General features: G+C 43.1%; 3 protein-coding genes across 3 annotated transcripts; all 3 read right to left on the bottom strand.

Annotated features, from left to right (window-relative positions):
• Positions 1-51: 51 nt before the first annotated feature.
• LOC311242434 (protocadherin beta-15-like) lies at positions 52-14,156 on the bottom strand (the record flags this gene model as incomplete). The annotated part of the gene is made up of 4 exons (XM_084331397.1): positions 52-60; positions 934-1,095; positions 4,192-6,315; positions 13,947-14,156. The coding sequence occupies 4 exons, from the start codon at positions 14,154-14,156 to the stop codon at positions 52-54; spliced, it is 2,505 nt and encodes an 834-aa protein (XP_084187523.1).
• On the bottom strand, positions 8,732-13,325 carry LOC311243177 (protocadherin alpha-11-like; the record flags this gene model as incomplete). Its single annotated transcript, XM_084332299.1, has 2 exons — positions 8,732-9,837; positions 12,887-13,325. 2 exons carry the CDS (start codon positions 13,323-13,325, stop codon positions 8,732-8,734), a joined length of 1,545 nt encoding a protein of 514 aa, XP_084188425.1.
• A 26-nt stretch (positions 14,157-14,182) lies between the features above and the next one.
• On the bottom strand, positions 14,183-22,312 carry LOC311242433 (protocadherin beta-15-like; the record flags this gene model as incomplete). The annotated part of the gene is made up of 3 exons (XM_084331396.1): positions 14,183-14,191; positions 16,138-16,299; positions 19,961-22,312. The coding sequence occupies 3 exons, from the start codon at positions 22,310-22,312 to the stop codon at positions 14,183-14,185; spliced, it is 2,523 nt and encodes an 840-aa protein (XP_084187522.1).
• Positions 22,313-22,633: the final 321 nt, after the last annotated feature.

Raw genomic sequence — 22,633 nt, 5'->3', positions numbered from 1 at the left:
TCTAAAGGAGCCGTGCCGCTAGACTTGGCTGCTTTGGGTGAGAACTGACCGTCAGAGTGTCTTTAGAGAAAGAGTTAAGAATGCGCCACACTGTTTACGAATGACTGCGTTTCAGCACCATGGACAGACAGTGTCAGCAAAAATGTAATGTTTTACCTTCACTGACCATTAAACATCAGTTCAAATTGTAAACATCCCCAAGCAAGACATTAAGGTAGTAGGAGCACAATGCAAACAGATACACACTTTTCTGAAGTAGTATATGAAGGGCTTCCCTCTCAAGACACCTGTGTCTTATGACATTTGCCCCATGGTGGAAAGTGTCCCAACTCAAAATCTACTCTTTCAGAATCAGAAACAAAGTAAGTAAAAGAGCAGATGGTGGTGCGCGATGACCAGTGAGATGAGGCCAGGATCGTGTTCAAGAGAGTTGTCCAATAGTTGCGCACCATGGTCCTTCTGGTTCATAAAGGCACCTTGTAATTATCGTATCTTATCTCAGTAAAATAAATAAATAGGAACTTCTGCTAAAGTAAATAATTCGATTTATGGGCCAGGCTGCACCATGATCCATTTCTAAACACTATGCTATTGTGTTGTAATGGAAGGAACATTTCAGCACCAAGGACAGCGCCACTCAACAACAGTGAGCCACTTCATCAACGTCTTATAACATGGTGAACTTATCTCAGTTTATACAGATATAGAACGTATTATATGCTAATTTAATTGAAGATAACATACTTTGCAAACAAACATGTCTAAAGCTGTAGCAGTGTAGCCCATTCGGATTGTATGGAAGGAAGCCTACATTCCAGCACCAAGGACAGCGCCATTCAACAAGTGATCGACTGTTTTAAAGCATGAGATAACATATTATCTGCTCATTTAATGCATTGAATATTACATGTTTTGAAAACAAACAGCTCTTACCTCTCCAGACGCCCGCCTCCTGTCAGGGACCACTAGAGTATTTCCATTGCTGCCCGGGACTATAGTAGAACCTATACTCATTCTGGGTCCAACTAACATGTAGCGTTTGTCTCCAGATCTGTACTGGATGCTGTGGCACAGTGTCCCGTCATAATTCACGTCTTGTAAATACTTGGAGGAACAGTCTGTGGTTTTGGAGCACTGCATTACAATCAACACGATGATACTGATGAGAAAAAGTGTTGAAACTGAGCCCAAAGTTATCATCAGATAAAATGTCACATTGTTCTCCTCCTCGTCTTTTGCTGCACTTTTAACATCAGAAGCTGCAAACGCCTCTTTGGGCTCCACAGCGTTGACCATCACAGTAGCTGTTGCTGACAGTGAAACGTTGCCATTGTCTTTGACCAGTATGACCAGTTTCTGCTCAGCCTCGTCTGTCTCTGTGAAGGAGCGAAGTGTTCTTATCTGTCCTGTATAGCGGTCCAAACCAAAGAGACTGTGGTCACTAACTTCCTGCAGTGAGAATAATAACCAGCCGTTATATCCTATATCAGCGTCATAGGCTCTCACTTTAGCCACCAAATGGCCTGCGTTCACATTGCGGGGAATCTCCTCCACACCTTCAGCAGAACCGTTAGTGTTGACTGGATACAAGATGACTGGAGCGTTGTCGTTCTGATCCAGAATGAACACGTTCACTGTGACGTTGCTGCTTAGTGGTGGAGTTCCAGAGTCTGTGGCAACAACTTGGAATTGGAACTTTTTCAAAGTCTCAAAGTCAAAACTTTTAAGCGCCGAAATCTGTCCATTTTCAGAATTGATATTCAGGAAAGACGCCATATAGTTTTTGGCGCCTTCTCCTCTAACTATATGATAAGTAATTGCTGCATTTTCATTCAAATCTTTATCAGAAGCACTAACGGAGAATATAGAAGCACCAGGGGCATTGTTTTCTACTAAATATAGTTCGACAGGGTTCTGGGTAAACTCTGGAATGTTATCATTCACATCTGATATCTGAACGTTCAGGGTTTTTACAGTAGACAGGTGCGGCTGACCACAATCAGTGGCTGTTATTGTGATGTCATAATGTGACACAAGCTCTCTGTCTAAACGTCCCCTCGTGACAAGAGAGTACATGTTCTCCTGAATGGATGGTTTCAACTCAAACGGGACATTGTCTGAGATTTTACATATAACTTTACCGTTGATATCGGAGTCTCTGTCCGTCACACTGATAAGAGAGATCACACTGCCAGGCTTTGAGTTTTCAGGGACTACGTTCGACAGTGACGTCACCTCTATGTCTGGTTGATTATCGTTCACGTCTATTATCTTTATGATGACTCTACATTCAGCGGTCCAGGGGGGGTGGCCTTTATCTGAAGCCTGCACGTCTAGTCTGTAAACCTCCGTGTCCTCAAAGTCCACGTCTCCTTTCACGTTGATTGCACCGGTGACGCTGTCTAGAACAAACGTGTCGTACACCTTTTGCTTCAACGTTTTGCTAAAGCTGTATTCAATTTCACTGTTTGTGCCTTCGTCCAAATCCGTGGCGTTGATTTTGATCACGGCTGTACCCGCCTGAGCATTTTCGCGTAAAGTAACAGTGTAGGTATCTTTACTGAATACGGGTCGATTGTCATTCGTATCAAGAACTGTGATAATCAAATTCAAAGTACCCGATCTGGACGGATTTCCTCCATCAGTTGCCGTCAATACCAAACGGTGTTCTGTTGTCTGTTCCCTATCCAAGTGCTTTTTCAAAACAATAAACGGGATTTTGTCATCGTCGCTGTCTCTCACCTCGATATCAAAATCATTATTAGCATTTAATTTGTAGAAACGTACAGAATTGATTCCACTATCTGGGTCGCGAGCTGCGTGGATAGGAAATCGAGTACCCGGAGGAACGTGTTCGGATATTTCCAGGCGCTGCTCCTCTCCGTGGAACGAGGGAGAGTGATCATTTATATCCGTGATTTCTACTCCCACGTAATGTATTTCCAGAGGATTCTCTACGACTATCTTTAAGTTAACTAAGCAGACACTATTGCCGTCGCAGAGCTCCTCTCGGTCGATGTTCTTGTGGACAGACAAGACTCCATTGTTCTGATTCAACTCGAAAAGAGCGTCATTCGAGCCAGACACGATACGAAATCGCCTGTCTGTCAACGTGGAGGGATCCATACCTAAATCCTTGGCGACATTTCCAACAACGGAGCCCGCTTTCACCTCCTCCGGAATAGAGTATTTGATCTGAGCGAAAACCCGCGCCCCGGAGAACAGCAACAGAAACCCAGCGAGCCACCAGTACTCCATCCTGCGCCTTTGTCCTCCGTCTCCCCTCGCGAAGAAAAAATACCAAACCAAAACAAATAAAAAACACAGACTTTCCTTGAAGGAAGTAAAGGGTCCAGGGTGTCAGATAACCAAATTGATTAGATCCATTCAGAAATAGTTAACAAGAAGCTATAAAACGGTGAATACCAGCTGCCCATCATGATGATTCCACTTGCTCTATCTGCCGCCTATTGCATCTGAGCTAATGGACGTAAAAGCTCCAGATGGGCAGGGCAAATAAACCACCAAAACCTCGACCGAAATCTAAGTCACACTGACACCATGTGGCATGAGGGAGGCAATATCATATTGTGGAGGCATTGGACTTGTTTTCAGTAGGCATGGAGTTACGGGTTTAACTTGAATCTGGTTTTAATCCCATGCAGGGAGGGCATGCAAAGCAGAACACCGAAACGGGTCTCAGTTTCAAACTTTAAACAAGAGAGAGATTCCATGAGCAGAGATGCATGATGAAGCAGACACATAATGGGCAAGGCTGCTCCGTAATCCATTTCTAAACGCTATGATATTCTGTTGTAATGGAAGGAACGTCTACATTTCAGCACCAAGGACAGCGCCACTCAACAACAGTGAGACACTTCATCAACGGTCTTAAAACATGGTAAACCTATTTCCGTTTCTACAGATATATAACGTATTACCTGTTAATATCAGATAGTGACAATACTTATCACCTTTTAATTTAATGCTTTGATAATAATGTGTTTTACAAACATGTCTAAAGCTGTAGCCCATTCGGATTGTATGGAAGGGCGTCTAGATGTCAGCACCAAGGACAGCGCCATTCAACAATTGAGACACTTCATCAACTGTTTTAAAGCACGAGATAACATATTATCTGTTCATTGAATGCATTACAGATTACATGTTTTGAAAACAAGCATATCTTACCTCTCCAGACGCCCGCCTCCTGTCAGGGACCACTAGAGTATTTCCATTGCTGCCCGGGACTATAGTAGAACCTATACTCATTCTGGGTCCAACTAACATGTAGCGTTTGTCTCCAGATCTGTACTGGATGCTGTGGCACAGGGTCCCGTCGTAATTCACGTCTTGTAAATACTTGGAGGAACAGTCTGTGGTTTTGGAGCACTGCATTACAATCAACACGATGATACTGATGAGAAAAAGTGTTGAAACTGAGCCCAAAGTTATCATCAGATAAAACGTCACATTGTTCTCCTCCTCGTCTTTTGCTGCACTTTTAACATCAGAAGCTGCAAAAGCCTCTTTGGGCTCCACAGCGTTGACCATCACAGTAGCTGTTGCTGACAGTGAAACGTTGCCATTGTCTTTGACCAGTATGACCAGTTTCTGCTCAGCCTCGTCTGTCTCTGTGAAGGAGCGAAGTGTTCTTATCTGTCCTGTATAGCGGTCCAAACCAAAGAGACTGTGGTCACTAACTTCCTGCAGTGAGAATAATAACCAGCCGTTATATCCTATATCAGCGTCATAGGCTCTCACTTTAGCCACCAAATGGCCTGCGTTCACATTGCGGGGAATCTCCTCCACACCTTCAGCAGAACCGTTAGTGTTGACTGGATACAAGATGACTGGAGCGTTGTCGTTCTGATCCAGAATGAACACGTTCACTGTGACGTTGCTGCTTAGTGGCAGAGTTCCAGAGTCTGTGGCAACAACTTGGAATTGGAACTTTTTCAAAGTTTCAAAGTCAAAACTTTTCAGCGCCGAAATATGTCCGTTATCAGAATTGATATTCAGAAAAGATGCCATATCATTGTGTGCTCCATCACCTCTAACGATATGATAAGTAATTGCTGCATTTTCATTCAAATCTTTATCAGAAGCACTAACGGAGAATATAGAAGCACCAGGGGCGTTGTTTTCTACTAAATATAGTTCGACAGGGTTCTGGGTAAACTCTGGAATGTTATCATTCACATCTGATATCTGAACGCTCAGGGTTTTTACAGTAGACAGGGGCGGCTGACCACAATCAGTGGCTGTTATTGTGATGTCATAATGTGACACGAGCTCTCGGTCTAAACGTCCCCTCGTGACAAGAGAGTACATGTTCTCCTGAATGGATGCTTTCAACTCAAACGGAACATTGTCTGAGATTTTACATATAACTTTACCGTTGATATCGGAGTCTCTGTCCGTCACACTGATGAGAGAGATCACACTGCCAGGCTTCGAGTTTTCGGGGACTACGTTGGACAGTGACGTCACATCTATGTCTGGTTGATTATCGTTTATGTCTATTATCTTTATGATAACTCTACATTCAGCGGTCCAGGGTGGGTTACCTTTATCCGAAGCCTTTAAATCTAGCCTGTAAACTTCAGTGTCCTCGAAATCCACGTTTCCTTTTACTTTAATTTCACCTGTGATACTATCTAAAGCAAACGTGTCATATAATTTTCTTTTTTGTGTTTTTCCAAAGCTGTATTCGATTTCACTGTTCAGACCTTCGTCTAAATCAGTTGCATTTACTTTGATCACGATTGTCCCAATAGGGGCATTCTCACGAAGCGTGACGGTGTACGTTTCTTGACTGAATACAGGGCGGTTATCATTGGCATCTAACACAGTTATGGTTAAATTCAGACTCCCTGATCTCGACGGGTTGCCTCCGTCAAGAGCCGTTAAGACCAAACTGTGTTCCGCTTTATGCTCCCTGTCCAAAGGTTTTTTCAGCACTAAAAACGGGATCTTTTCTTCGTCGCTGTCTCGAACTTCAACATCGAAATGATCATTTGGGCTTAGCCGGTAAAAACGAACCGACTGTATCCCTACATCGGGGTCTCGAGCCGCATGCATTTGGAAACGGGTACCTGGGGGAATGAGCTCGGCAATTTCTAAGTGCTGCTCGTTTTCTGGGAACGTGGGGGAATGGTCATTAACATCCGTTATTTCAACACCAACATAATGTATTTCCAAAGGGTTTTCAACGACGACTTTGAGATTGATCACACACGCGCTCGTTCCGTCACATAGTTCTTCACGGTCGATGTTCTTATGGACGTACAGTATCCCATTGTTCTGATTCAACTGAAACAGAGCATCATTCGAGCCGGAGACGATACGAAACCGTCGATCGGCCAACGTGCTGATGTCGAGGCCCAGATCCTTGGCGACGTTTCCAACAACGGATCCCACTTTCACCTCCTCTGGAGAAGAGTATCTTATCTGGGCGAAAACCCGCTCGCCAAACCACAACAACAGAAATCCGGCAACCCACCAGGATTCCATCCTGCGCCTTTGTCCTCCGTCTGCCATCGTGAAGAAAGAAATTAGGGGTTCCCTTAAAACAAATATAGTAATCCGGGGGCTCAGATATCTTTTAGATCCATTTTGTGAATAATAATAGAAGCCCTAAAACGGCAAATATTAATTTCGTACCATAATCCGAGCTTCTATAGACCGCGCTGCCTCTTCCATGCAGCAGACTAATGGAGGAGAAACGCCTCCTCAGAATGGGCAGGGCCAGTAAAGCATGGACATCACATTCATAACCTATGTCACACTGACACCATGTGGCCTGAGCCTTGCAGCATAATGTTATAATCACAAGGTTTGTTAAGTAATCATGGTGCAAGAGCGGGGATTAGTTAATGCAATAAATACGAGAGGGGATGAGCTTATTACTGAACCAGCTTTCAAACCTACATGAGGTATTTTCTCATGGCCAGTGAATTATATGCCTAAATGGTATACAATGCATGGTTGTCATGAAATATGTCAAAACTTCAGCCCCATGGACAGCGTCATTCGGCGCCAGGGAGGTACGTGACCATTGAAATGCTATAGAGAGCATAGCAACATATCTGTTTCTAGCAATTTCATCATCTGCTCATTTAAAAATCGCCTCCACTCGTATTTGTATGATTAACTCGTCTTGGAGGCATGACTTTGACTATACATAACTTGTTTCCAGAGCTATGTTTCACATTCTTCTCCTGGTGAGTGAGAGCTTCTCCATTTCCCTGAAATATGAGAAAATGAGAGGGCATACAAAGCAGAACACCGAACCGTGTCTCAGTCCAAACTTTGAACAAGAAAGAAATTCCATGAGCAGAGATGCATGATGATGTATACATGTAGTGGGCAAGGCTGCTCCGTAATCCATTTCTAAACACTGTGCTATTCTGTCGTAATGGAAGGAAAGTCTACATTTCAGCACCAAGGACAGCGCGATTCAACCACATTGAGACACTTCAACAAAGGTCTTAAAACACGGTGAAGCTATTTCCTTTTCTAAAGATATATAACGTATTACCTGTAAATTTAATGCGTTGATAATAACGTGTTTTACAAACTTCATGTGGATGAAAGTGGATCAAGCTATTATCAAAACGTATTAAACAAAGATAGGTGTTGATGTTTCGTTAGCAATAAAAACACTGGTACAGATTGAATCTCCCTATCTATAGCAGGGGTAAAAATGCCGTTGAGCAAGACACTTAACTCCCTAACTGCTGCCGATGAGCAGGTTGGCACCTTGCATGGTTGCCTCCGCCGTCGGTGTGTGAACGTGTGAGTGAACGGGTGTTAAGGGCTTTGGATGAAAGCACTATATGAATGCAAAACATTTCTATAGAAATAGTTAAGAAAGCCATATGCTGGCTGCGAATGACTGCGGTTCAGCACCACGGACAGCGTCAGCAGAAGCTTCAATGATTTACCGACAACGACTTTTAACTATCACTTCAAACAGTCAACATTCCCAAGCAAGACATTGAGATAGTAAGAACTCAGTGAAAACAGATACACTTTTCTGAAGTATAGTAGATGAAGGGCTTACCTCTCCAGACGCCAGTACTTTCCTATGACATTTGCCCCACGGTGGAAAGTGTCCCAACTCAAAATCGACTCTTTCGGAATCACAAACAAAGTAAGTAAAAGAGCACAGCAGATGGTGGTGCGCGGTGACCAGTGAGATGAGGCCAGAACGTGTTGAAGAGAGAGTTGTCCTATAGTTGCGCACCATGGTCCTCTGGTTCATAAAGGCACCTTGTAATGATCGTATCTTATCTCTCAGTTGAAAAAAAGTATTAAAAGAAAAATAAATAATTAGGAACCCCTTCCAAAGTAAATCATTAGAAGCAGAGGGATTTATGGGCAAGGCTGCGCTATGATCCATTTCTAAAGACTATGCTATTCTATTGTAATGGAAGGAACAGTTCAGCACCAAGGACAGCGCCAGTCAACAACAGTGAGCCACTTCATCAACGTCTTAAAACATGGTGAATTATCTCAGTTTCTACAGATATATAACGTATTATATGCTAATTTAATGCATTGAAGATAACATGCTTTGCAAACAAACATGTCTAAAGCTGTAGCCCATTCGGATTGTATGGAAGGAAGCCTACATTCCAGCACCAAGGCCAGCGCCATTCAACAAGTGATAGACTGTTTTAAAGCATGATATTAACCATTATCTGTTAATTTAATGCATTGAAGATTACATGTTTTGAAAACAAGCATATCTTACCTCTCCAGACGCCCGCCTCCTGTCGGGGACCACTAGAGTATTTCCATTGCTGCCCGGGACTATAGTAGAACCTATACTCATTCTGGGTCCAACTAACATGTAGCGTTTGTCTCCAGATCTGTACTGGATGCTGTGGCACAGTGTCCCGTCGTAATTCACGTCTTGTAAATACTTGGAGGAAGAGTCTGTGGTTTTGGAGCACTGCATTACAATCAACACGATGATACTGATGAGAAAAAGTGTTGAAACTGAGCCCAAAGTTATCATCAGATAAAATGTCACATTGTTCTCCTCCTCGTCTTTTGCTGCACTTTTAACATCAGAAGCTGCAAACGCCTCTTTGGGCTCCACAGCGTTGACCATCACAGTAGCTGTTGCTGACAGTGAAACGTTGCCATTGTCTTTGACCAGTATGACCAGTTTCTGCTCAGCCTCGTCTGTCTCTGTGAAGGAGCGAAGTGTTCTTATCTGTCCTGTATAGCGGTCCAAACCAAAGAGACTGTGGTCACTAACTTCCTGCAGTGAGAATAATAACCAGCCGTTATATCCTATATCAGCGTCATATGCTCTCACTTTAGCCACCAAATGGCCTGCGTTCACATTGCGGGGAATCTCCTCCACACCTTCAGCAGAACCGTTAGTGTTGACTGGATACAAGATGACTGGAGCGTTGTCGTTCTGATCCAGAATGAACACGTTCACTGTGACGTTGCTGCTCAGTGGTGGAGTTCCAGAGTCTGTGGCAACAACTTGGAATTGGAACTTTTTCAAAGTCTCAAAGTCAAAACCTTTTAGCGCCAATATGTCTCCGTTTTCAGAGTTAATGTTTAAAAATGAAGCTAGTTTATTATCATTGCTTCCATCTCTCAGAATATGATATGATATCAGAGCATTATCACCCTCGTCACGATCAGAGGCCCTCACTGAAAACACAGAGGCTCCTGGTGAGTTATTCTCAGTCACATAGAAAGTATAGGGACTCAGTGAAAACTCTGGTCTGTTATCATTCACATCTGATACAACAACACTAATAGTCTTTTCAGATGACAAAGATGGTTCCCCTGCATCTTTAGCAACTATTGTCACATGGTATTGTGAAAGCTTCTCTCTGTCAAGTTTTGATTTGGTGACTATAGCGTACATGTTATCTTGTATTGAAGGTGTTAACGTAAAGGTGACGTCGTCGACTAAATAGCTGATCACTTTTCCATTGATCCCAGAATCTAAGTCAGTAATGCTGATCAGCGCCACCGTGGTTCCTGGTCTAGAATCCTCTGAAATCGAATTTGAAAGCGACGCCACCTCAATCTCAGGCGTGTTGTCATTAAGATCTACAATTTTAATAAGCACACTTTTGTCACTTGTCAATGGAACCGGCCCTTTGTCGGATGCCTGTATATCAATCTCGTAGCTTTCCTCTGCCTCAAAATCGATCAACCCTTTAACAATAATGTCACCCGTATTTGTGTCTATATCAAAAAGTTCTCGAACTTTAATATTTGCATTACTACCAAATGAGTACATGACCTCACCGTTCAGACCATCATCTAAATCTGTTGCATTAACCTGGACCACTTTAGAGCCAACAGGGGAGTTTTCATTCAATGTTACAGAATACACATCTTTAGTAAAAACTGGCATATTGTCGTTTATATCCAAAACATTGATGGATATAGTCACAGTTCCAGACAGTGGAGGTTTGCCCCCGTCTATCGCCGTGAGTAGTAGTCTATGGCTAGTACTAGTTTCTCTATCTAGTTGCTTTTGTAAATGTAAAATAGGTACTTTGCCATCCTTCCCTCTATCTTTAACCTCCAGACGAAAATGATCATTCTGGCTTAATCTATATTGCTGAACAGCGTTCACACCACCGTCGGAGTCTCGGGCGGCTTGTAGCTGAAACCGAGCTCCCGGTAGCGCAGACTCAGAAATGTCGAGCTTTGTCTCGGCTTCTGGGAATGTAGGCGCGTGGTCATTTACATCCATCACCTCCACTGCGATATAATGAATTTCCAGCGGATCTTCCAGCACGGTTTTCAGATTAATAACACACACGTTGCTCCGTTCACAGACCTCCTCTCGGTCTATTTTGCGACTCACATAAAGGACTCCGTCGTTCTGGTTTACCTCAAAGAGGGGCTCGGTCGCGCCAGACACGATCCGAAATCCCCTCTCCTTGAGGATATTCAGATCTATTCCTAAATCCTTAGCGATATTCCCAACGACAGTTCCGTCTTTGACCTCTTCGGAAATAGAGTAGCGTATCTGCGCCGAGGCACCGCTGAAGAACAAAACCAGAGCGGCCACAAAGACGACCCTCTCCCGTCGCTGTCTCCACGCCTCTCCCCTTCTTTGTTCCATGTTTGGTGGAAAAAGCACCGCTCAGAAAAATCAACTATGTACCGATAGCCAGCCTTTCTCTATCCATTGCAGCTGTGAATAATCCAACTTGTGTGCAATAGTGTAACCTATATACACCAGACCGAGTAGAGTAATGTGTGTTGTTCAGAAGCCGATGCGTAAATGTTCTTTCCTGCTCCGAGTGAATGCTGAAGGGGCGGACTCACACGAAGGCTGACAATGATATGGGAATCGTTATTATAGTTGGGTACTGCCACCGTCCGAATAGGCAGCATATTACAAGTTTGCTTTAACCATAATCTCACCTTTCAGCCTTATGGATTTTGGTGATGAAGTAAAATATTTACAAATATGCCCATAGGTTCCACACACTGCATTACATCGGAAGAAGATGGGTATGTAAGAAATACCGATAAACATAACACACATAATATATAGGTGGTAAGAATTAAGCTCAAGTAAGTGGCAACACTTGAAACTGCAGGTGGGGGTTTCAGCACCATGGACAGCGAACATCCTGAGTACAAGCTAGATCATTAAAGTTACTAAACACTGAGATAATGAAAATCCATTAGGCTAAATTAAGGCAAATCATTTAGACACATGACATCATGTGCCCTCAAACTACAAAAAAGAAATAGGCTATAGGAAAATGAATTTAAGGCAATGACACAAATTAAGGAGTTTAAACAGCTCTTACCTCTCCAGACGCCCGCCTCCTGTCGGGGACCACTAGAGTATTTCCATTGCTGCCTGGGACTATAGTAGAACCTATACTCATTCTGGGTCCAACTAACATGTAGCGTTTGTCTCCAGATCTGTACTGGATGCTGTGGCACAGTGTCCCGTCGTAATTCACGTCTTGTAAATACTTGGAGGAACAGTCTGTGGTTTTGGAGCACTGCATTACAATCAACACGATGATACTGATGAGAAAAAGTGTTGAAACTGAGCCCAAAGTTACCATCAGATAAAATGTCACATTGTTCTCCTCCTCGTCTTTTGCTGCACTTTTAACATCAGAAGCTGCAAAAGCCTCTTTGGGCTCCACAGCGTTTACCATCACAGTAGCTGTTGCTGACAGTGAAACGTTGCCATTGTCTTTGACCAGTATGACCAGTTTCTGCTCAGCCTCGTCTGTCTCTGTGAAGGAGCGAAGTGTTCTTATCTGTCCTGTATAGCGGTCCAAACCAAAGAGACTGTGGTCACTAACTTCCTGCAGTGAGAATAATAACCAGCCGTTATATCCTATATCAGCGTCGTAGGCTCTCACTTTAGCCACCAAATGGCCTGCGTTCACATTGCGGGGAATCTCCTCCACACCTTCAGCAGAACCGTTAGTGTTGACTGGATACAAGATGACTGGAGCGTTGTCGTTCTGATCCAGAATGAACACGTTCACTGTGACGTTGCTGCTTAGTGGTGGAGTTCCAGAGTCTGTGGCAACAACTTGGAATTGGAACTTTTTCAAAGTCTCAAAGTCAAAACTTTTAAGCGCTGAAATCTGTCCATTTTCAGAATTGATATTCAGAAATGACGCCATATTATTCTGAATTCCTTCTCCCCTAAATATGTGATATGAAATAGCAGCGTTTTCGTGGATGTCTTTATCAGAGGCGCTAACAGAGAATATTGATCTACCAGGTTCATTATTTTCCAACAAATACAGTTCAAGAGGATTGTGTAGGAACTCTGGTCTGTTGTCATTTACATCAGATACCTGAATGTTCAGAGTTTTGACAGCGGAGAGAGGAGGCTGACCACAGTCAGTAGCTGTTATTGTGATGTCATAGTTTGGTATTCTTTCTCTGTCCAGCGTGTCTTTAGTCACTAATGAAAACATGTTTTCCTTATATGATGGCTTAAGTTCAAATGGTACATTATCTGACAGACTACAGATAACCTTTCCATTGAGACCAGAATCAATATCTATAACGCTAATTAAAGAAACTACTGTCCCAGGTTTAGAATCCTCAGGGACCACATTGGATATGGACGTTACCTCAATTTCTGGTTTATTATCGTTAACATCTTGGATCTTTACAATCACTCTACAATGGGTTGTCATCGGAGGCTGGCCTTTATCAGAAGCTTGGACATCCAACTTATAAACATCAATGACCTCATAATCAATGGGTCCATTAATACGGATTTCACCTGTTTCTTTGTCTAAAGTAAACAATTCCAACACCTTGGGGTTCATGTTACTTCCAAACGCATACTCGACAACTGCATTAGTTCCCTCGTCCAGATCAGTAGCTTGAACCTTTATTACAACAGTACCGACAGCTACGTTTTCTCGTAACATGACTGAATAAACCTCTTTGGTAAAAATGGGTCTGTTATCATTGTTATCAAGAACTCTTATGGAGACATTAAGATTTGCAGACCTTTGTGGGTTTCCTCCATCTATAGCTGTCAGAATCAAGCTATGGTTAGTTGTCTGTTCTCTGTCCAAGTTCCTCTGTAGGACTAAAAAGGGCATTTTGTCTTCTCCCATGTCTCTGATTTCAAGTTGGAAATTCTCGTTTTGACTGAGTTTATAACGCTGAACGGAATTCACACCGACATCTGGATCACGGGCACCTAGTAATTGAAAGCGTGCCCCAGCTAAAGTGGATTCTGCTATCTCTATTAATTTCTCTCTCTCTGGAAATGTCGGTGCATGGTCATTAGCATCCGTTATCTCCACACTTACATAGTGAATCTCGAGTGGATTTTCAACAACTATTTTCAAATCTATGAGACAAGCACTGCTGCCGTCACAGAGCTCCTCTCGGTCGATGTTCTTATGGACGTACAATATTCCATTGTTCTGATTTACCTCAAAGAGAGCGTCCTTAGAGCCAGACGACACGATGCGAAAACGCCTATCCTTCAACGTACTAATATCCAGTCCTAGATCCTTGGCGACATTTCCAACAACGGATCCCACTTTCACCTCCTCTGGAGAAGAGTATCTGATTTGAGCCGAAACCTGCTTTCCGAGGCACAGCAGCAGAGAAAGACGCAGGAAAATCCACCAGCCCTCCATCCTGCTTCTTTGTCCTCCGTCGCCCGTTAGGCCTGCTGTAATTATGAGACTCGTATCCAGAGAACTTATATTCTAGCGCTAACAATAAAAACGCCGGTTTTTTGTAAAGTGAAATCTCATAATTCCCAGCACGAAAATGTAAAGTCTGTATCCATCACAACAACATCTTGTCTGTTTCGAATGCTCTACCCCTCCGTCGTTTGAGCTGAAGAGAACAGCTCCAGGAGGGGCAGGGCTTATTCTAAACACTGTACAGATACCTAATGTAACACTGACATCATGTGGACGAAAGTGGATCAAGCTATTATCAAAACGTATTAAACAAAGATAGGTGTTGATGTTTCGTTAGCAATAAAAACACTGGTACAGATTGAATCTCCCTATCTATAGCAGGGGTAAAAATGCCCTTGAGCAAGACACTTAACTCCCTAACTGCTGCCGATGAGCAGGTTGGCACCTTGCATGGTTGCCTCCGCCATCGGTGTGTGAACGTGTGAGTGAACGGGTGTTAAGGGCTTTGGATGAAAGCACTATATGAATGCAGAATATTTCTATAGAAATAGTTAAGAAAGCCATATGCTGGCTGTGAATGACTGCGTTTCAGAACCACGGACAGCGTCAGCAGAAGCTTAAATGATTTACTGACAACGACCTTTAACTATCACTTCAAATAGTCAACATTCCCAAGCAAGACATTGAGATAGTAAGAACTCAGTGAAAACAGATAGACACTTTTCTGAAGTAGTATATGAAGGGCTTACCGCTCCAGACACAAGTACTTTCTTATGACATTTGCCCCACAGTGGGAAGTGTCCCAACTAAAAATCTACTCTTTCGGAATCAGAAACAAAGTAAGTAAAAAAGCACAGCAGATGGTGACCATGCAGTGAGATGAGGCCAGGATCGTGTTCAAGAGAGAGTTGTCCTATAGTTGCGCACCATGGTCCTCTGGTTCATAAAGGCACCTTGTAATTCTTGTATCTTATCTCTCAGTAAAAAAAAGTATTAAAAGAAAAATAAATAAATAGGAACCCCTGCCAAAGTAAATCATTAGAAGCGGAGAGATTTATGGGCCAGGCTGCACCATGATCCATTTCTAAACACTATATGCTATTGTGTTGTAATGGAAGGAACAGTTCAGCACCAAGGACAGCGCCACTCAACAACAGTGAGCCACTTCATCAACGTCTTAAAACATGGTGAAGTTATCTCAGTTTCTACAGATATATAACGTATTATATGCTAATTTAATGCATTGAATATAACATGCTTTGCAAACAAACATGTCTAAGGGCCAGCGTCCACTTGGCGCATATTTCTGACCGCATGCATCTGTTTTCAATGTATTCCAATGGGGAGGCTCTAGGAAGTGCGCTGCCGTCGGCTTCTTTTCTCAGCTTTTTTGTGCGGCCGAGAGTTGAAACTTTCTGAACTTTCAGAGCGATGCGCTGGGCTCATTTTCAGACAACCAATCACAGCCATTCATCTACCACTCTGTTTGTAACCTGACACCGGAGCTGCCTACCTGTCTGGCTGTCTCCCACAGACCATTGAGATTCGCGACAAAACTAATAATAATAACTACACGAATACACTACTAAAAAGCTAATAAAAAGCAAAGGGCGAACTGTGGTGTCAGGCAATAACTATATAATTAATATACAATAAAGTTATTCAAATATGCTATAATATGTGCAAAACCGCGGCATGGCTGTAGATTTCTCTCTGTCATCTACAAGATGCGCTGCATGCCAGCGCTGCCGGCGCACTCCCAGCATGTTTCACGGAGAAATATGCGCTAGGTGGACGCGGGCCCTAAAGCTGTAGCCCATTCGGATTGTATGGAAGTAAGCCTACATTCCAGCACCAAGGACAGCGCCATTCAACAAGTGATCGACTGTTTTAAAGCATGATATATTACCCATTATCTGTTCATTGAATGCATTAAAGATAACATGTTTTGAAAACAAACAGCTCTTACCTCTCCAGACGCCCGCCTCCTGTCAGGGACCACTAGAGTATTTCCATTGCTGCCCGGGACTATAGTAGAACCTATACTCATTCTGGGTCCAACTAACATGTAGCGTTTGTCTCCAGATCTGTACTGGATGCTGTGGCACAGTGTCCCGTCGTAATTCACGTCTTGTAAATACTTGGAGGAACAGTCTGTGGTCTTGGAGCACTGCATTACAATCAACACGATGATACTGATGAGAAAAAGTGTTGAAACTGAGCCCAAAGTTATCATCAGATAAAATGTCACATTGTTCTCCTCCTCGTCTTTTGCTGCACTTTTAACATCAGAAGCTGCAAAAGCCTCTTTGGGCTCCACAGCGTTGACCATCACAGTAGCTGTTGCTGACAGTGAAACGTTGCCATTGTCTTTGACCAGTATGACCAGTTTCTGCTCAGCCTCGTCTGTCTCTGTGAAGGAGCGAAGTGTTCTTATCTGTCCTGTATAGCGGTCCAAACCAAAGAGACTGTGGTCACTAACTTCCTGCAGTGAGAATAATAACCAGCCGTTATATCCTATATCAGCGTCATAGGCTCTCACTTTAGCCACCAAATGGCCTGCGTTCACATTGCGGGGAATCTCCTCCACACCTTCAGCAGAACCGTTAGTGTTGACTGGATACAAGATGACTGGAGCGTTGTCGTTCTGATCCAGAATGAACACGTTCACTGTGACGTTGCTGCTTAGTGGCGGAGTTCCAGAGTCTGTGGCAATAACTTGGAATTGGAACGTTTTCAAAGTCTCAAAGTCAAAACTTTTAAGCGCTGAAATCTGTCCATTATCAGAATTAATATTGAGGAAAGATGCCATATTATTCAGATTCCCCTCTCCTCTAAATACGTGATAAGAAATAGCAGCGTTTTCGTGGATGTCTTTATCAGAGGCGCTAACAGAGAATATTGATCTACCAGGTTCATTATTTTCCAACAAATACAGTTCAAGAGGATTGTGTAGGAACTCTGGTCTGTTGTCATTTACATCAGATACCTGAATGTTCAGAGTTTTGACAGCGGAGAGAGGAGGCTGACCACAGTCAGTAGCTGTTATTGTGATGTCATAGTTTGGTATTCTCTCTCTGTCCAGCGTGTCTTTAGTCACTAATGAAAACATATTTTCCTTATATGAAGGTTTTAGTTCAAATGGTACATTATCTGACAGACTACAGATGACCTTTCCGTTGAGACCAGAATCAATATCTATAACGCTAATTAAAGAAACTACTGTCCCAGGTTTAGAATCCTCAGGGACTACATTGGATATGGACGTTACCTCAATTTCTGGTTTATTATCATTAACATCTTGGATCTTTACAATCACTCTACAATGCGTTGTCGTTGGAGGTTGACCTTTGTCAGAAGCTTGGACATCCAACTTATAAACATCAATTGTTTCAAAGTTAATCGGTCCATTAACTCGAATTTCGCCTGTTTCCATGTCTAAAGTAAACAATTCCAACACCTTGGGGTTCATGTCACTTCCAAATGCATACTCGACAACCCCATTAGTTCCCTCGTCCAAATCAGTAGCTTGAACCTTTATTACAACAGTACCGACAGCTACGTTTTCTCGTAACATGACTGAATAAACTTCCTTGGAGAAGACAGGCCTGTTATCATTAATGTCAAGAACTCTTATGGTTACATTAAGTTTTGCAGACCTTTGTGGGTTTCCTCCATCTATAGCTGTCAGAATCAAGCTATGGTTAGTTTTCTGTTCTCTGTCCAAGTGTCTCTGTAAGACTAAAAATGGCATTTTGTCTTCTCCCATGTCTCTGATTTCAAGTTGAAAATTATCGTTTTGACTGAGTTTATAACGCTGGACAGAATTCACACCGACATCGGGATCACGGGCACCTAGTAATTGAAAGCGTGTCCCCGGTAATGTGTTCTCGACAATCTCTATTAATTTCTCTCTCTCTGAAAATGTCGGTGCATGGTCATTAGCATCCGTTATCTCCACACTTACATAGTGAATCTCTAGTGGATTTTCAACAACTATTTTCAAATCTATGAGACAAGCAGCGCTGCCGTCACAGAGCTCCTCTCTGTCGATGTTCTTATGGACGTACAATATTCCATTGTTCTGGTTTACCTCAAAGAGAGCGTCCTTAGAGCCAGACGACACGATGCGAAAACGCCTATCCTTCAACATACTAATATCCAGTCCTAAATCCTTGGCGACATTTCCAACAACGGATCCCACTTTCACCTCCTCTGGAGAAGAGTATCTGATTTGAGCCGAAACCTGCTTTCCGAGGCACAGCAGCAGAGAAAGACGCAGGAAAATCCACCAGCCCTCCATCCTGCTTCTTTGTCCTCCGTCGCCCGTTAGGCCTGCAGTAATTCTGAGACTCGTATCCAGAGACACTTCTAGTGCTAACAATAAAAACGCCGGTTGTTCGTAAAGTGAAATCTCATAATTCCCAGCAGGAAAATGTAAAGTCTGTATCCATCACAACGACATCTCGTCTGTTTCGAATGCTCTTCCCCTCCGTCATTTGAGCTGAACAGAACAGCTCCAGGAGGGGCAGGGCTTATTCTAAACACTGTACAGATACCTAATGTAACACTGACATCATGTGGATGAAAGTGGATCAAGCTATTATCAAAATGTATTAACCAAAGATAGGTGTTGATGTATCGTTAGCAATAGAAAAACTGGTGCACATTGAATCTCTCTGAGAGTATCTATAGCAGGGGCGACAGTGGCTCATGAGGTAGAGCGTCATCTGGTAATCAGAAGGTTCCCGGTTCGATTCCGGGTCCTCCCGGCAGCGTGCCGACGTGCCCTTGAGCAAGACACTTAACCCCCTAACTGCTGCCGAATGGGTGAATGTGAGGCTTAAGTTGTTAAGGGCTTTGGATGAAAGCACTATATGAATGCAGAACATTTCTATAGAAATAGTTAAGAAAGCCATATGCTGGCTGTGAATTACTGCGTTTCAGAACCACGGACAGCGTCAGCAGAAGCTTTAATGATTTACTGACAACGACCTTTAACTATCACTTCAAATAGTCAACATTCCCAAGCAAGACATTGAGATAGTAAGAACTCAGTGACAACAGATAGACACTTTTCTGAAGTAGTATATGAAGGGTGTACCGCTCCAGACACCAGTACTTTCTTATGACATTTGCCCCATGGTGGAAAGTGTCCCAACTCAAAATCTACTCTCTCAGAATCAGAAACAAAGTAAGTAAAAAAGCACAGCAGATGGTGACCATGCAGTGAGATGAGGCCAGGATCGTGTTCAAGAGAGAGTTGTCCTATAGTTGTGCACCATGGTCCTCTGGTTCATAAAAGCACCTTGTAATTATCGTATCTTATCTCTCAGTTAAAAACATTATTAAAATAAAAATAAATAAATAGGAACCCCTGCCAAAGTAAATCATTAGAAGTGGAGAGAATTATGGGCCAGGCTGCACCATGATCCATGTCTAAACACTATGCTATTCTGTCATAATGGAAGGAACAGTTCAGAACCAAGGACAGCGCCAGTCAACAACAGTGAGCCACTTCATCAACATCTTAAAACATGGTGAACTTATCTCAGTTTATACAGATATATAACGTATTATCTGCTCATTTAATGCATTGAATATAACATGCTTTGCAAACAAACATGTCTAAAGCTGTAGCCCATTCGGATTGTATGGAAGGAAGCCTACATTCCAGCACCAAGGCCAGCGCCATTCAACAAGTGATCGACTGTTTTAAAGCATGCTATTACCCATTATCTGTTCATTTAATGCATTGAATATTACATGTTTTGAAAACAAACAGCTCTTACCTCTCCAGATGCCCGCCTCCTGTCAGGGACCACTAGAGTATTTCCATTGCTGCCCGGGACTATAGTAGAACCTATACTCATTCTGGGTCCAACTAACATGTAGCGTTTGTCTCCAGATCTGTACTGGATGCTGTGGCAAAGTGTTCCGTCGTAATTCACGTCTTGTAGATATTTGGAGGAACAGTCAGTGGTTTTGGAGCACTGCATTACAATCAACACGATGATACTGATGAGAAAAAGTGTTGAAACTGAGCCCAAAGTTATCATCAGATAAAATGTCACATTGTTCTCCTCCTCGTCTTTTGCTGCACTTTTAACATCAGAAGCTGCAAAAGCCTCTTTGGGCTCCACAGCGTTGACCATCACAGTAGCTGTTGCTGAGAGTGAAACGTTGCCATTGTCTTTGACCAGTATGACCAGTTTCTGCTCAGCCTCGTCTGTCTCTGTGAAGGAGCGAAGTGTTCTTATCTGTCCTGTATAGCGGTCCAAACCAAAGAGACTGTGGTCACTAACTTCCTGCAGTGAGAATAATAACCAGCCGTTATATCCTATATCAGCATCATAGGCTCTCACTTTAGCCACCAAATGGCCTGCGTTCACATTGCGGGGAATCTCCTCCACACCTTCAGCAGAACCGTTAGTGTTGACTGGATACAAGATGACTGGAGCGTTGTCGTTCTGATCCAGAATGAACACGTTCACTGTGACGTTGCTGCTTAGTGGTGGAGTTCCAGAGTCTGTGGCAACAACTTGGAATTGGAACTTTTTTAAAGTTTCAAAGTCAAAACTTTTTAGCGCCGAAATATGTCCGTTATCAGAATTGATATTCAGGAAAGAAGCCATATCATTGTGTGCCCCATCACCTCTAACTATATGATAAGCAATTGCTGCATTTTCATTAAAATCTTTATCAGAAGCACTAACCGAGAATATAGAAGCACCAGGGGCGTTGTTTTCTACTAAATATAGTTCGACAGGGTTCTGGGTAAACTCTGGAATGTTATCATTCACATCTGATATCTGAACGCTCAGGGTTTTTACAGTAGACAGGGGCGGCTGACCACAATCAGTGGCTGTTATTGTGATGTCATAATGTGACACAAGCTCTCTGTCTAAACGTCCCCTCGTGACAAGAGAGTACATGTTCTCCTGAATGGATGGTTTCAACTCAAACGGGACATTGTCTGAGATTTTACATATAACTTTACCGTTGATATCGGAGTCTCTGTCCGTCACACTGATAAGAGCGATCACACTGCCAGGCTTTGAGTTTTCAGGGACTACGTTCGACAGTGAAGTCACATCTATGTCTGGTTGATTATCGTTCACGTCTATTATCTTTATGATGACTCTACATTCAGCGGTCGAGGGTGGGTTACCTTTATCCGAAGCCTTTAAATCTAGTCTGTAAACTTCAGTGTCCTCGAAATCCACGTTTCCTTTTACTTTAATTTCACCTGTGATACTATCTAAAGCAAACGTGTCATATAATTTTCTTTTTTGTGTTTTTCCAAAGCTGTATTCAATTTCACTGTATAGACCTTCATCTAAATCAGTTGCATTTACTTTGATCACGATTGTCCCAATAGGGGCATTCTCACGAAGCGTGACGGTGTACGTTTCTTGACTGAATACAGGGCGGTTATCATTAACATCTAATACAGTTATGGTTAAATTCAGACTCCCTGATCTCGACGGGTTGCCTCCGTCAAGAGCCGTTAAGACCAAACTGTGTTCCGCTTTATGCTCCCTGTCCAGAGTTTTTTTCAGCACTAAAAACGGGATCTTTTCTTCGTCGCTGTCTCGAACTTCAACATCGAAATGATCATTTGGACTGAGCCGGTAAAAACGAACCGACTGTATCCCTACATCGGGGTCTCGAGCCGCGTGCAGTTGGAAACGGGTACCTGGGGGAATGAGCTCGGCAATTTCTAAGTGCTGCTCGTTTTCTGGGAACGTGGGGGAATGGTCATTAACATCCGTTATTTCAACACCAACATAATGTATTTCCAAAGGGTTTTCAACGACGACTTTGAGATTGATCACACACGCGCTCGTTCCGTCGCATAGTTCTTCACGGTCGATGTTCTTATGGACGTACAGTATCCCATTGTTCTGATTCAACTGAAACAGAGCATCATTCGAGCCGGAGACGATACGAAACCGTCGATCGGCCAACGTGCTGATGTCGAGGCCCAGATCCTTGGCGACGTTTCCAACAACGGATCCCACTTTCACCTCCTCTGGAGAAGAGTATCTTATCTGGGCGAAAACCCGCTCCCCAAACCACAACAACAGAAATCCGGCAACCCACCAGGATTCCATCCTGCGCCTTTGTCCTCCGTCTGCCATCGTCAAGAAAGAAAAATAAGCGTTCCCTTAAAACAAATATAGTAATCCGGGGGCTCAGATATCTTTTAGGTCCATTTTGTGAATAATAATAGAAGCCCTAAAACGGCAAATATTAATTTCGTACCATAATCTGAGCCGTTATAGACAGCGCTCTCTCTTCCATGCAGCAGACTAATGGAGGAGAAACGCCTCCTCAGAATGGGCAGGGCCAGTGAAGCATGGGCATCACATTCATAACCTATGTCACACTGACACCATGTGGCCTGAGCGCTGCAGCATAATGTTATAATCACAAGGTTTATTAAGTAATCATGGTGCAAA

Source organism: Notolepis coatsorum (assembly GCF_963971535.1).
Source record: "Notolepis coatsorum genome assembly, chromosome: 16".
Taxonomy (NCBI): Eukaryota; Metazoa; Chordata; class Actinopteri; order Aulopiformes; family Paralepididae; genus Notolepis; species Notolepis coatsorum.
The sequence above is the reverse complement of the archived record's forward strand: the minus strand, read 5'-3'. Positions and strand labels throughout refer to the sequence as shown.